Here is a 12248-nt window from a genome sequence, read left to right as displayed (position 1 = left end):
CACGCCTCACTGCAGGGTCGACCTCCCCAGATCAAGCAGTCCTCCAACCTCAGCCTCCCAAATAGCTGGATACAGGCTGAACTGTCATGCCTGAGTAATTTTGTTGTTGCTGTTGTTGGAGAGAGAGGGTCTCACCCTATTGCCCAGGCTTCTCTCCAACTCCTGGCTCAAGTGATCGTCCCACCTCAGCCTCTAAAAGTGCTGGGACTATATATATATATGAAAAATAGTGCTTGGAAAATTAGCTTACTAATTGAAAAATATACATATGAATGACTGCTTTGAAATATATATGTATATTATATATATGCACACACATATATATGTATATATATATGCAACCTTCATCTGAGAGTAGCTATGCTTTTGGCTTCTGAGATGAACCTATTCACGATGATAAATATTTACTATGAATTCAGCTAAACATGAAACTCAGCAATCTTTGTATCTATTTATCTCTATTTCTACCTAAATCTGTATTTCGAAAGTTGTGGCTAAGCCTTCCTAGTTAGTTAGATTTTTATCCTTTACCATTCAATGTGTGTGTGGCGTGGAGACTGTTTTCACAGATCAGGAAGTGGACAATTATGTCCCACATTCAGTGGACTAACAGCTCAGAGATCCTCTCTCTGGTTACTGCAATGACAGTGCATGGTCAATCTTCCAGATTACCGGAGATGATTGTGATTTTATTTTTAAGTCTAGCTTCTAGGAACCACTCCCTGGAACAGAATAATTTATTGTTCACCCAGTGTTCACTCAGAATTTGTGCTTTAGCTCTTCAGCCAGTAGGGCTAAAGGCTCTTTATTGATGAATCAGTGGTTAGCTTGGGGAGTGCTTACAAATTTGTCCGCATTCCACCTTGATTGCTCTTGAGTGGGTGCAGGCTAGCACACATAGCAAATCAAAACCACAATGAGATACCATCTCACACCAGTTAGATTGGCGATCATTAAAAAGTCAGGAAACAACAGGTGCTGGAGAGGATGTGGAGAAGTAGGAACACTTTTACACTGTTGGTGGGACTGTAAACTAGTTCAACCATTGTAGAAGACAGTGTGGCGATTCCTCAGGGATCTAGAACTAGAAATACCATTTGATCCAGCCATCTCATTACTGGGTATATACCCAAAGGATTATGAATCATGCTGCTATAAAAACACATGCACACGTATGTTTATTGTGGCACTATTCACAATAGCAAAGACTTGGAACCAACCGACATGTCCAAAAATAAGAGACTGGATTAAGAAAATGTGGCACATATACAACATGGAATACTATGCAGCTATAAAATGGATGAGCTCGTGTCCTTTGTAGGGACATGGATGAAGCTGGAAACCATCATTCTCAGCAAACTATCACAAGGACGATAAAACGAACAGTGCATATTCTCACTCATAGGTGGGAATTGAACAGTGAGATCACTTGGACACAGGAAGGGGAACATCACACATAGGGGCCTGTTATGGGGTGGGAGGAGGGGGAGGGATAGCATTGGGAGATATACCTAATGTAAATGAGGAGTTAATGGGTGCAGCACACCAACATGGCACATGTATACATATGTAACTAACCTGCACGTTGTGCACATGTACCCTAGAACTTAAAGTATAATAAAAAAAAAATCAAACTTTCCAGAGAAGACATCTCCAGAGAAGACACACTGAATATGCATCTGCTAGGCTTCAGGCACCCAATAATTACTGCTTACCTAGATATCCGCAAATCCTCTAGACATGAGACTATTCATAGCAGATTCTGGTGTGTATCACATTTGTCATAAAGCACTTCATCCTCACTTACTCTAATAAAAATACTTTAAACTTACTTCCCAAGGCACTTTTGTCTGGTCTAAGCAAACATGTAGCTATCCCAGCTTTCTCAGTTATTTTAAATAAATCAATATTTAAAATACCTATAATTAGCGCATTTATAATATATTGGTTTGTGTTATATCAAGTAATTATAGTTTGTTTTATTATGAGACAGACTGTCATTCTGTCACAGGCTGGACTGCAGGGCACCACCATGGCTCACTGCAGCCTGGACCTTCTGGGCACGAGCCATCCTGCTGCATCAGCCCCCTGAGTAGCTGGGACTCTAGCATGTGCCATCATGCCAGGCTGATTTCTAAAGGAATGTTTAGTAGACATGAGGTCTCACTATGTTGCCTCCACTGGTCTGGAACTCCTGGCCACAAGCCATTCTCACACCTTGGTCTCCCCAAGTGGTGGGATTGGAGGTGTGTGCCACCATGCCTGGGCTCCTATTTTATTCTGCTACCTTATGCATTATTTGACATTTTGGGTCTTAAAAGTTATAATTCCACAGCGTTCATGTAATTATGGAACCCATAAAGAGCTTACAATTACCAATATATTATATACATGGAAAAGTCTTTTCTTAACTTCAATTTTATCGTTTAAATTGGCATATGTTTATTAACTTGTTTCTGAGATTCATCAGCTTTGTTGCATTCCGTGAGGTATTTATTGTTTTATAGGATTATTTTGCATAAATACACCAAATTTATTTAGCTATTCTACAGTTGAAGAATATTTTGGGTCTAATTTGGAGCTACTATAAAAATTGATGCAGTGAACAATATTGTGTATGTTGAAGTATATGTAGGCAATCAGTTGACTATATTTTAGAATTAGAATATCTAGCCCATAAGAAATGCTAATAGTCAGTTTCCCAAAAGGGATTTCCATTTACATCTCTCCAGCCATGAATAAATTTCATTTATTCTGTATCTTTGACAACACACAATATTGTGTGTCTTTAAATTTTGGTATTTTTTTATGAGGGCCTGTGGTACAACTGGTGGATTAATTCTTACTTTTGTAAGACTAATGAAAGTGAGCACTTTTTTATATTTGGCTAGTTATTTATGTATCCAATTCTGTAAAGTGTCTGTTCAGATATTTTAGCCAATCTTCTGTTGAGTTCACTGTCTTTTATTTATTACAATTTAAGTATTCGTCATATACATGCATTATATTTTACTTTATGTATGTTGGGGTGAATATCTTTCTCCACTACTAGTTTGCATAATGTTTTTTGAAACACAGAAGTCATCATTATCAATATAAATGAACTAATTGTTTTAATTATTAATTTGTGCCCTGGTTAAGAAATCCTTATGAGAATATTGTATCAGGTTCCCCTTCCTTTCAGGACTTCAATCTATCTGGAAATGACTGTGTATGGTTTGAGGTAGGAGTCAATATTTAGTTACTTTTTAAAAAAAATTCAATTAATCCAGCATTGGTCTGATCAATTGTGTATTTCAATGTAGGTGAGCACACTAATAATGAAGGATTATTTATATCTGTGGTGAGAATTGCAAAATAAAGCCCAGCATAGAAGGTCAAATAATATGACCTCAAAGGATAGATTAATACAATGAAACCTGATGGATAAGTGTAATATAGTTAGATAAAGAGGAAGAAAAACATTTCCCAGTTATCATTGAGACTTCACTCCAAGTTTTTTGCATGAAGCAAAAGATCCCGACTGTCTTCCATTGATTTTTACTTCATTCAGACATGTCTGTCATCTATTATTTCACTCAGTGACAGTCAGAAATAAAGAAAAAAAAAGAGAATATACTGTATGCCATGATCATGAATAATGATTTTTCAAAAATTATTTAATAAAGAACCAATACGTATACTTTTAGCGTTTTCAGCATATTTAATAGTAACACAATAAATGAGTTTTGATAACATTAGAAGGCAATTCAAGACATAAAATAGAGCCTATTTGTCCTGTATGTTAAGGCACAAGGAAGAGGACTTCCTGGGATAAAGGGGTTCCCACAGCATGTGAACACATTTCTGATTTGTCTCTGGTCAGAAGTGAATACAGCAAAAGATAGGCCTGAGAGGAGGTGAGAAAGAGCAATTAGGGATGGTGTATATTAGGGAGCTTTGATTAACATCAACAAAGCTCACAGTCTTAGCCTCACAATCCAGGAATAATCCTACTCGGCTGGTAGGTTTTGGGATATATTGCAGCATAAGTGGGGAGGTGGTAAAGAGACTGCATTGAATGTCATTCTTAACACACCCAAGAAGAAAGAGTCCCTTCTCTCCATCTATCTTCTCATTCTGATTCTTCTCTTTCCAATACATATTACAGACACCAAAAGCCCAATTCCAGGAGTCCCCTACATGGACCTCCCAGTAATATTTGCCCGAGGTGAAAGTCTGAGCACCCCATGCAAGAAAACTTCTAGGTGTTGCAGTGAAATAGGGTACATCTTGATGGTCACATCCAATACACATGCTTCTCAAAATTTCATATAGAAAGGTATCACTGTTGGCTTCTTCATGATGCAGAGTAATATGCACTGCAAAAAAAAAAAAAGAAAACATGCATAGACGTGTAAATAAGAAAAAAATAATTGTTCTATCAAGAAGTTACTTTACCAGCAAATGTAAAGTCATAAAAAGTTTTGCTTGTAACATCTAGTAAAGTATAGAGATGGTTAATATTATATACAAGACAAACAAAACCCTAACCACAGATATTATGTTTTTTTTGAAAACTTACATATTGAGAGCCAAATGTGAGACCAACTTCTTTCAATCCAATTTTCAAAGTAAAATTTACACATTGTATGCCCTAAATGCAATGCTGTTATCAAGATCATTATTTAGAAATGTTTCTTATTCTTAAAAACTAGTGCTATCATTTTGGAAAGAATGTGAATGTGAAGATTTTCACTTACTCAAGAACTGCTCTAGATATCTGGATAAAAATCCATATTTACATGTTATAAGTGATCATTTAAAGCAGATCTCTGCAAAATCTTTGACCAGTCTCTCTGCGGTCCTCCATGCTAGCTCTGGGCTGAAGCTGGATTTTAGACTTAACATGTAGCTCTTCATATTGCAATTAAACTGAACTTATTTTCATTTGTAATTTTACTTATATTCACAAAATGATTTCTTCCTTTTAGCTTTACCTATTAATTCAAATGTTTGCAATATATGAATAATATATACACATTAAAAAAATACAAAACCCCCAAGAATCTCCAGAAAACTATATTCCCCCAAAGAACGGTTCTTAGCAGTTCAAATGAATACACTAAAGAAATGTACAATTTTGTATTTAACATTAAATAATTCACCATTCTGAGCATTATTTCATTTGCTCCTTTTTTAAATTTTCTACACTACTCCTTTTTCCCGTTATATAACTCAGTACATATTATGCCAGAAAGTATTTCTTTTTCACTATCTTTCAAACTTAATGCTGTAAATCTGACTGTAAATACAGACACGGATACCAAAGGGTTGCATGGTTATGTTGTTCACTTATGTCTTAAAAGAAGTAAAATATTTGATAAAATATGAAATATTACCTATGTGATCCTAACAATAATAATATTTAGATAGTGGGAGTGCTGCCTGTGGGTGGAGACTTACCTCGGAATTGGTTGAGCCTGTCCCTCAGTCCAGTGATGGGCCCTGCACTGAGCTCTGGATTCAGAGGCTGGGGCATGTGCAGCAGCACGGACTCACTCCTGCAAGGAAAAACCTGCAGTTACAACATCTACAGCCATAAAATAAATAAAAATCACTATTTGTATATAAAAGACATTTCATGAGAATCCGTTGAATCTACACATTTGATAATTCAAAAATTATTCCTTCCTTTTCAAATTAATTCTTTACAGTTTCTAAATTTTAAAGCATGATGGAAGAATCTAAGCCAGAATTCAATCTGATCCTTCTTTTTTTTTGCCCCAAATGTGTAAGGTTCCTTAGCTTTATGGCCTTGAGAATATTTAGAAACGAAATTCTGAGTTCCACTTCTTGGCAGACTCCCCTGACATCTTTGTCTGAAATAGCGGGGTTCTGGGGAGACTGATGCATCCACTGCTTCCTTCTCAAGATAAAGAATGGAAACTTGTTCTCTCCCCTTTTAGCAAAGAACTTCCCTAGAGACTTAGACAGTTCTAACACTCCACAGTTTTTTTCAATCTATTTTTCAGAACTGTTAACTGATATGTATATATGTATAAAAAACAAAACATCAACACTTTTTCACTGCTAAAATACTTCCTCCTCTTCTCTCCTGCTTCCTCTGGTGACTTTCTCACCATCCACAAAACAAAACTCTTATCTTACTCCTGTGCAGGCTTTCAAGCAATAAAACAAAATCGGGCCGGGCGCGGTGGTTCACGCCTGTAATCCCAGCACTTTGGGAGGCCGAGGCGGGCGGATCACGGGGTCAGGAGATAGAGACCATCCTGGCTAACATGGTGAAACCCAGTCTCTACTAAAAATACAAAAAATTAGCCGGGTGTGGTGGCAGGCGCCTGTAGTCCCGGGTACTCAGGAGGCTGAGACAGGGGAATGGTGTGAACCCAGGAGGCGGAGCTTGCAGTGAGCCGAGATCGCGCCATTGCACTCTAGCCTGGGCGACAGAGCCAGATACCATCTCAAAAAAAAAAAAAAAAAAAAAATCAGGAATCAAATTGTTTGTTTTAGTTCACTCTTCTTTTATTCATTTATTTACTTCGTGGTCTTGTCTTTTAAGGTGTGAGAACGAAAGTAGATGCAAAAAAAAGTGGTAGCAATATCTTAATTATTTATGCCATGACTTTAATAGAGCCTGCTTTGATAGTCGTGGAATCTTAAAGAACATATGCTAAAATCTAGGTACACACTCACCTGTGTAATATGTCTCCAAAAGCCTGAAAAAAAAAAAAAGAAGAAAGATTTAGTGCATTTCACAGGATGCATCTTTCACTAAGTTCAGTGTGAGATTTGTACTCAGTTTCTGAAGATATTATTCCCCTACCATCTTCTCTTCTGGAAAGTATTTTCTATTTCTTCTGTAATGAAAAACCCAGTCAGTTGTATTGTTATTAATTAACGTCCTGGGAAAGTCTGAGTCTTGAAGACATTCTGTAAACAAGTGAAGGGAGCAGAGGCCCAGAAGGTCTATGCTCTGTGGTAACCATGAAAAACCTACTCAGTCATCTTTAACTGAACGTGTTACCCAAATGAGTGGACCCCAAAATAATGTTAATGCAAACCTAGATTCCCAAAACTTCTGATCTTGCCATGTTTACAAATTAACCTAAATGTAAATGAATCACTCACTATTCTATACATGTTTAATAACCCAAAGTATATTATTGAATTAGATGGGGAATATTTCTTGGGGCTGTTACCTTGACCATTCCACAAAGTTTTGTGGCTGGTGGCTAAAGTAGGAGGGATCTTTGGCCTGGTAGAATTCCTTAGTGGGGCTATACTCTCCCAACAAAGTAGCATTAGTTATGTGAATGTGTTTTTGGAAACACATCATGGAAATAAAAGTAGGGAGATGGATTTCAGCCATGAGGAAAATACTTATACATGTGAATATTCAAAAACCTGAAACCACATGGCGAGTTTTTACCTGAAGTAGCTCCACATCTGGTTTATGGCACATTTCGTTCAGCTCCTCATACATTCCTCTTAAAATCTCCATCCTATGAGCCATTTTGGCTTTACTTAAATGAAGTCGATGAAAAATTTCTTTCCCCTTCTTTTTCAGCATCTCCAAATTCTGTTTTTCTTCTTCATGATGAAATGCAGGCATCTTCTGATACTCAGCTCTAATTGCTTCTAGCCTTAAATTCACATAATCCTGCAGTGATAATGGGTTAGTCAAAAGAGAAATGTATATATCCATCTCCTATTAAATCTCACTGATTCCTTTTGTCTCTCGAACGTCCAATAGTTCAAACCTCTGTCTTGCCAGTTCTTAGAATCTACAAATTTTGTTCCTTTCCTTTGTTCTGCATAAAGATCAACATAGCTGTATCTGACCAATTACATTAAATTTATTCAAGATAATGTGTTTTCTAAGATAGTTGAAAATAAAAAAAATTTGAATTTCTCTATTCCAACCCATATTTATGGCAAAGTAAGAACAGTTCATGCTTGAGAGTTGGAGTATAGGGCTATAGTTACTAGAAAGGAAACAATTATTTCTATTTCTGAGATATGCAACAAGTTGCTTAAACTCATTATATGAAAATGACCTTAGACTAGCATGTCCAGCTAAGTGCATTTCGCCCAGCAAAACCTATCCTAATAAGGCTGCATTTATGATTTGGCCATCTTTGTCTCCCTGAAATCATTTCCTTCTATTCTTTTTCTAAGTCATCCCAATCTGAAACATAGACTTCTTTGTGGTTCCTCCGGCCTCCAAATATACACAAACTCAAAATTACTGCATATGCTATTCTCTCCAACTAGAATTACATATATATGTATACAAACACACACACATACATACATACATACATATATACACACAACCACACACACATACATACATATACACACTCATGGTCCACATATATATCCACACACACATTTGTGTTCCCCCTCCTCTTCAAAACTTTGTTTCAATTTGAATTTTTCAGTGAGTCTTTTTTCTGACCACCCTATTTAAAACTCAAACGCTAATCTCCAGTTTCTGGCCTCTATTGTCCTTTTCTACTTCCCTGCTTGATTATTCTCCAACAAAAACCTACCACACTCAAATACATCATGTATTGCATATATTTGTGTATTGACCATTTGACTCTCTTATTTGGATTGTATGATTTGTGAGGACAAAGGTGCTTCCTTTCTTCTTTACTAGTATATTTTCTAATTTAATATTCAACATAGACTAGGTTCTCATGAAATACTTTTCAACAAACTAATCTTAGCTATCATACCCTCAAAATATACATCCACAAAGAGAAAATTATTTTAATGTTTTTCTGAAGTCCTCAGAGTTCTCCTTATATTTAGATACTAGTTCCCATATTTCTGGCATGTTTACATGTCTCCCTCAAGACACAAATCCGTATTTCTCACCGCTTTTCTCATCGTATGTTATGTATTATTCAATATTAATTAGTTGAGATTCTTAATTTCATGGTTTCCCTAGATTTGCCCTGTCGCTTTTTCTGCCTCAAATTTTCCATACAATTCCAAATACTACTTGCACACTAGCATTCAGATTAATGCTGACCGACACTCCGAAGTTTCAGTTGAGCATTCCATGACTGCCAAATAACCCTTTTGCCTAGCATTGATCCAACCAGCAAATATAGAATGCTTTGAGATGGCCCAGTTTCTTGGATCTGTTTGTGTATAACTATAGGTTTGTATGAAACAAACCAGCATGCTTTGGGTGACATCAGTAGTTTTCTTAGAAATCCTACCTAACAGGCATACTATTCTATATAAAAATGAGGCCACTTTTTCTCAATGTTTTCTCTCGCCTTTTTTTTTTTTTTTTTTTTTTACTGAATCCCAGAAACATTACAGTTTGATATCAAGTTCCTATTTTAAGAGTCACCCATTTGCCCACCATAAGTTCCTGGAGAAGGTAGAGTAGTACAGGACTAACCTTCCAGCATCTGGTTCTGGTGGTTTCCACATTCAGGTTTCTGTGATTTTCACAAGCTTTTTCCCACAAAGACTGCATTTTCTGTAAAAGCTTCTCCTGCAAAAGAGCCATAAATTGAAGCACCAGTGCAGACCATGACGTAGGGAGGGGGCCCAGAATGAGAGACAAATAAGCCCCTAGTAAATGGCATTTCCTTTGTTTCCCTTCATGTTTGTCAAAGCCCAGAGGTTGGAAGCTAAGAAAGCCCAAACAGAGCTGCTTAAAGGGACTCAGAGTTGGCTTTATCCAATCTCCAAGAAAATAGACCCACAGGAATTTTATGCTTCCTTTACAGAAATCGATCTTCAGAGCCATCACTTACCCGGTGTTCCTCAGCAGCCCACTCAATGGGACGGTGTCTGTGATACCGGTGCTCCTGAGAGCTGGAACACAGCAAACAGAGCAGGCTCCTGTCCACTTCACAGAATATCTTCTTTGTCTCCCTGTGAATGCCACACATTTGCTCCTCAGAGCTCAGGAATAGCCAGAGACTGACTTTTCTGGCAAGAGAAGCCATCTTCTTCAAATGAATGTTGGTTTTGAGGTTTATCTGCTCTGCTGACTTTGTGCATTCAGAGCAATGGACAAGAAATGGGATGTCTTGCCAGTTGAGGTAGAAACAAGGCCTGCAAAAGCTGTGCCCACAGTCTATGGTGACTGGGTCTATGAAGTAGTTCATGCACATGGGGCAGATGAGTTCCCTCTGAAAGACCTGTAAGATTCCAGAATTCATGTTTCTGAGGAACAAAGAGAAACATGTCATTTTGGGGCCTGGGTTGATGAAAAGCTTCTAAACATGTGGAGATATGTGATAGTTATATTTTCTTCTCTTGACAGTGTTCATTAAAGTACAACAAACTATTTCTTCTGTTACAAACTTAAAAATTTACACTTAGACGGAGTCTCCTGGCTTTATAACAGATATTACTAACTAGAGGACTCACAGTCCCTTCTACTCCTAGTTCCTGTCTGTAGCGTAATACAAACCTATTCAACTACCCATTTTCTGAACATAGATCTGGAAATTGGGTTTTGATTCTAAGTGGTCAGAATAAATCATAGTTGTCCCTATTCTTCTTTCAATAACTGATGAATGACTGTGAAAGAGTGGGAGGGGAAAAACTACCCGGGCCAAAGAAATATGAGAAGATGGCCAAAGAAATGTGAGAAGATGGTTCTATGACATATTTTTATAGAGGGTCACAAAAGCCGGGCAGCAAACCACCATGGCACAAGTTTACCTACATAACAAGCCTGCAAGTCCTGCAGTTATCCCAGGACTTAAAATTAAATTAAATTAAAAACAAAGACCCAAATCAAAACAAAATTTAAAAAAAGCCAACCAACCAAATAAACCAAGAAAAAGACTGCAATTAAACCAATCAAGTTTCACTAGTAGGGAAAAGAAAAATTATTAAAGATATTGGGTCTTTTTATTTTCTTGCGGATTAAATTAACTTCCCCTAGGGCTGTGCAAGCTCTGAACTAACATATAGGAGGTTTTTGTTAAACTCAGAGAGGTGTAATTATATTTCCATAGTGTGATGGTGAATTTTAGGTATCAGTCTGGCTGGATTAACCACCAACTAGGGAACTAGTGAAGCATTGTTTGTGGGTGAGTCTGTGAAGGTGTTTCTAGAGGAGAGAGACATGTGAGTTGGTGAGCTGAGTGGGAGCCTCATCTCTCAATGTGTGTGGGCACCATCCAATCAGCTGACACCTCAGATATAAAGAAAAAGGCAGAAAAAAGGCAACTTCCTCCGTCTCTCTCCTGAAACTTGTTCTGAAGCTTTCAGACTTGAGCTTAGCCAGGATACCGGTATTCTCAGGACACCAGCTTAGAGACAGCCTATATTGGAACTCTCTAGACTCCATAATCAAGCAAATTAATTTTCCTGATGAATTCTGTCCCAAGTAGAATCATGTATAGCTTGTGGACAGATGTATGTTCTGAGAAATGTGTCAGGTGTTTTCAGTTTTTTTTTTTTTTTTTTTTTTTTTTTTTTTTTTTTTTTTGAGACAGAGTATCCTTCTGTCACGCAGGCTGAAATGCAGTGGCGTGATCTCGGCTCACTGTAACCTCCGCCTCCAGGTTCAGAGCGATTCTCCTGTATCAGGTTCCCAAGTACCTGGGATTACAGGAACGTGACACTAGGCCTGGCTAATTTTTGTATTTTTTTAGTAGAGATGGGGTTTTGCCATCTTGGCCAGGCTGCACTTGAACTTCTGGCCTCAAGTGATCTGCCTGCCTTGGCTTTCCAAAGTGCTGGGATTATAGGCACGCGCCACAGCGCCCAGCCAGGCGGTTTCATTGTTTTAATATGATAGAATATACCACACAAATCTAGATGGTATAGCCTACTACACCTATGGTATACACTATAGCCTATTGTTCCTACAATAGGCTACAAACCTGTACAGTATGTTCTGTACTGCATACTGTAGGCAACTGTAACACAATGATAACTATTTGTGTATCTAAACATAATTGAATACAGAAAAGGTACAGTAAACATATTGGTATTATAATCTTATGGGACCACCATATGTGGTTTGTGGCTGACTCAAATGGCCCATGAATGTATCTGCACACATATACGTATACATCCTATGGTTCTGTCTGGAGAACCCTGACTAATATAAAAACTATAATCTTTGTTTTGGCAATTTTAAATCCTTTAGCATAAAGCAGCATAAAGCTGCTAGTTTGATATCACTTCTGAATTTAAGTGAAAGCAGTGAAAAATCTTAGAATTGCAAATATTTTCCAGAACTCATCTAA

General features: G+C 37.5%; 1 protein-coding gene across 1 annotated transcript; it reads right to left on the bottom strand.

Moving 5' to 3' along the window:
• Positions 1 to 3750: 3750 nt before the first annotated feature.
• Positions 3751 to 10203, bottom strand: LOC129136347 (tripartite motif-containing protein 49C-like). Its single transcript, XM_063783573.1, has 5 exons — positions 9789 to 10203; positions 9428 to 9523; positions 6697 to 6719; positions 5446 to 5543; positions 3751 to 4361 (listed from the first exon to the last, which is right to left on the bottom strand). Exons 1-5 carry the CDS (start codon positions 10197 to 10199, stop codon positions 3862 to 3864), a joined length of 1128 nt encoding a protein of 375 aa, XP_063639643.1. The 5' UTR covers positions 10200 to 10203; the 3' UTR covers positions 3751 to 3861.
• Between the last annotated feature and the right edge of the window lie 2045 nt (positions 10204 to 12248).

This window comes from Pan troglodytes, chromosome 9, assembly GCF_028858775.2.
Source record: "Pan troglodytes isolate AG18354 chromosome 9, NHGRI_mPanTro3-v2.0_pri, whole genome shotgun sequence".
In the NCBI taxonomy this organism is placed as follows: Eukaryota; Metazoa; Chordata; class Mammalia; order Primates; family Hominidae; genus Pan; species Pan troglodytes.
Note: the sequence above shows the minus strand (reverse complement) of the source record. Positions and strands in the feature narration are given on the sequence as shown.

Excerpts from the sequence above, each read along its gene's own strand:
- LOC129136347 (XM_063783573.1), bottom strand. The coding sequence starts at position 10,199 with ATGAATTCTGGAATCTTACAGGTCTTTCAGAGGGAACTCATCTGCCCC. Across the intron at positions 6,720-9,427 it reads CCAGAACCAGATGCTGGAAG|GCTTTTGGAGACATATTACA; the intron begins GTTAGTCCTGTA and ends TTTTTTTTTCAG. Across the intron at positions 5,544-6,696 it reads TTTGGAGACATATTACACAG|GAGTGAGTCCGTGCTGCTGC; the intron begins GTGAGTGTGTAC and ends TTTTCCTTGCAG.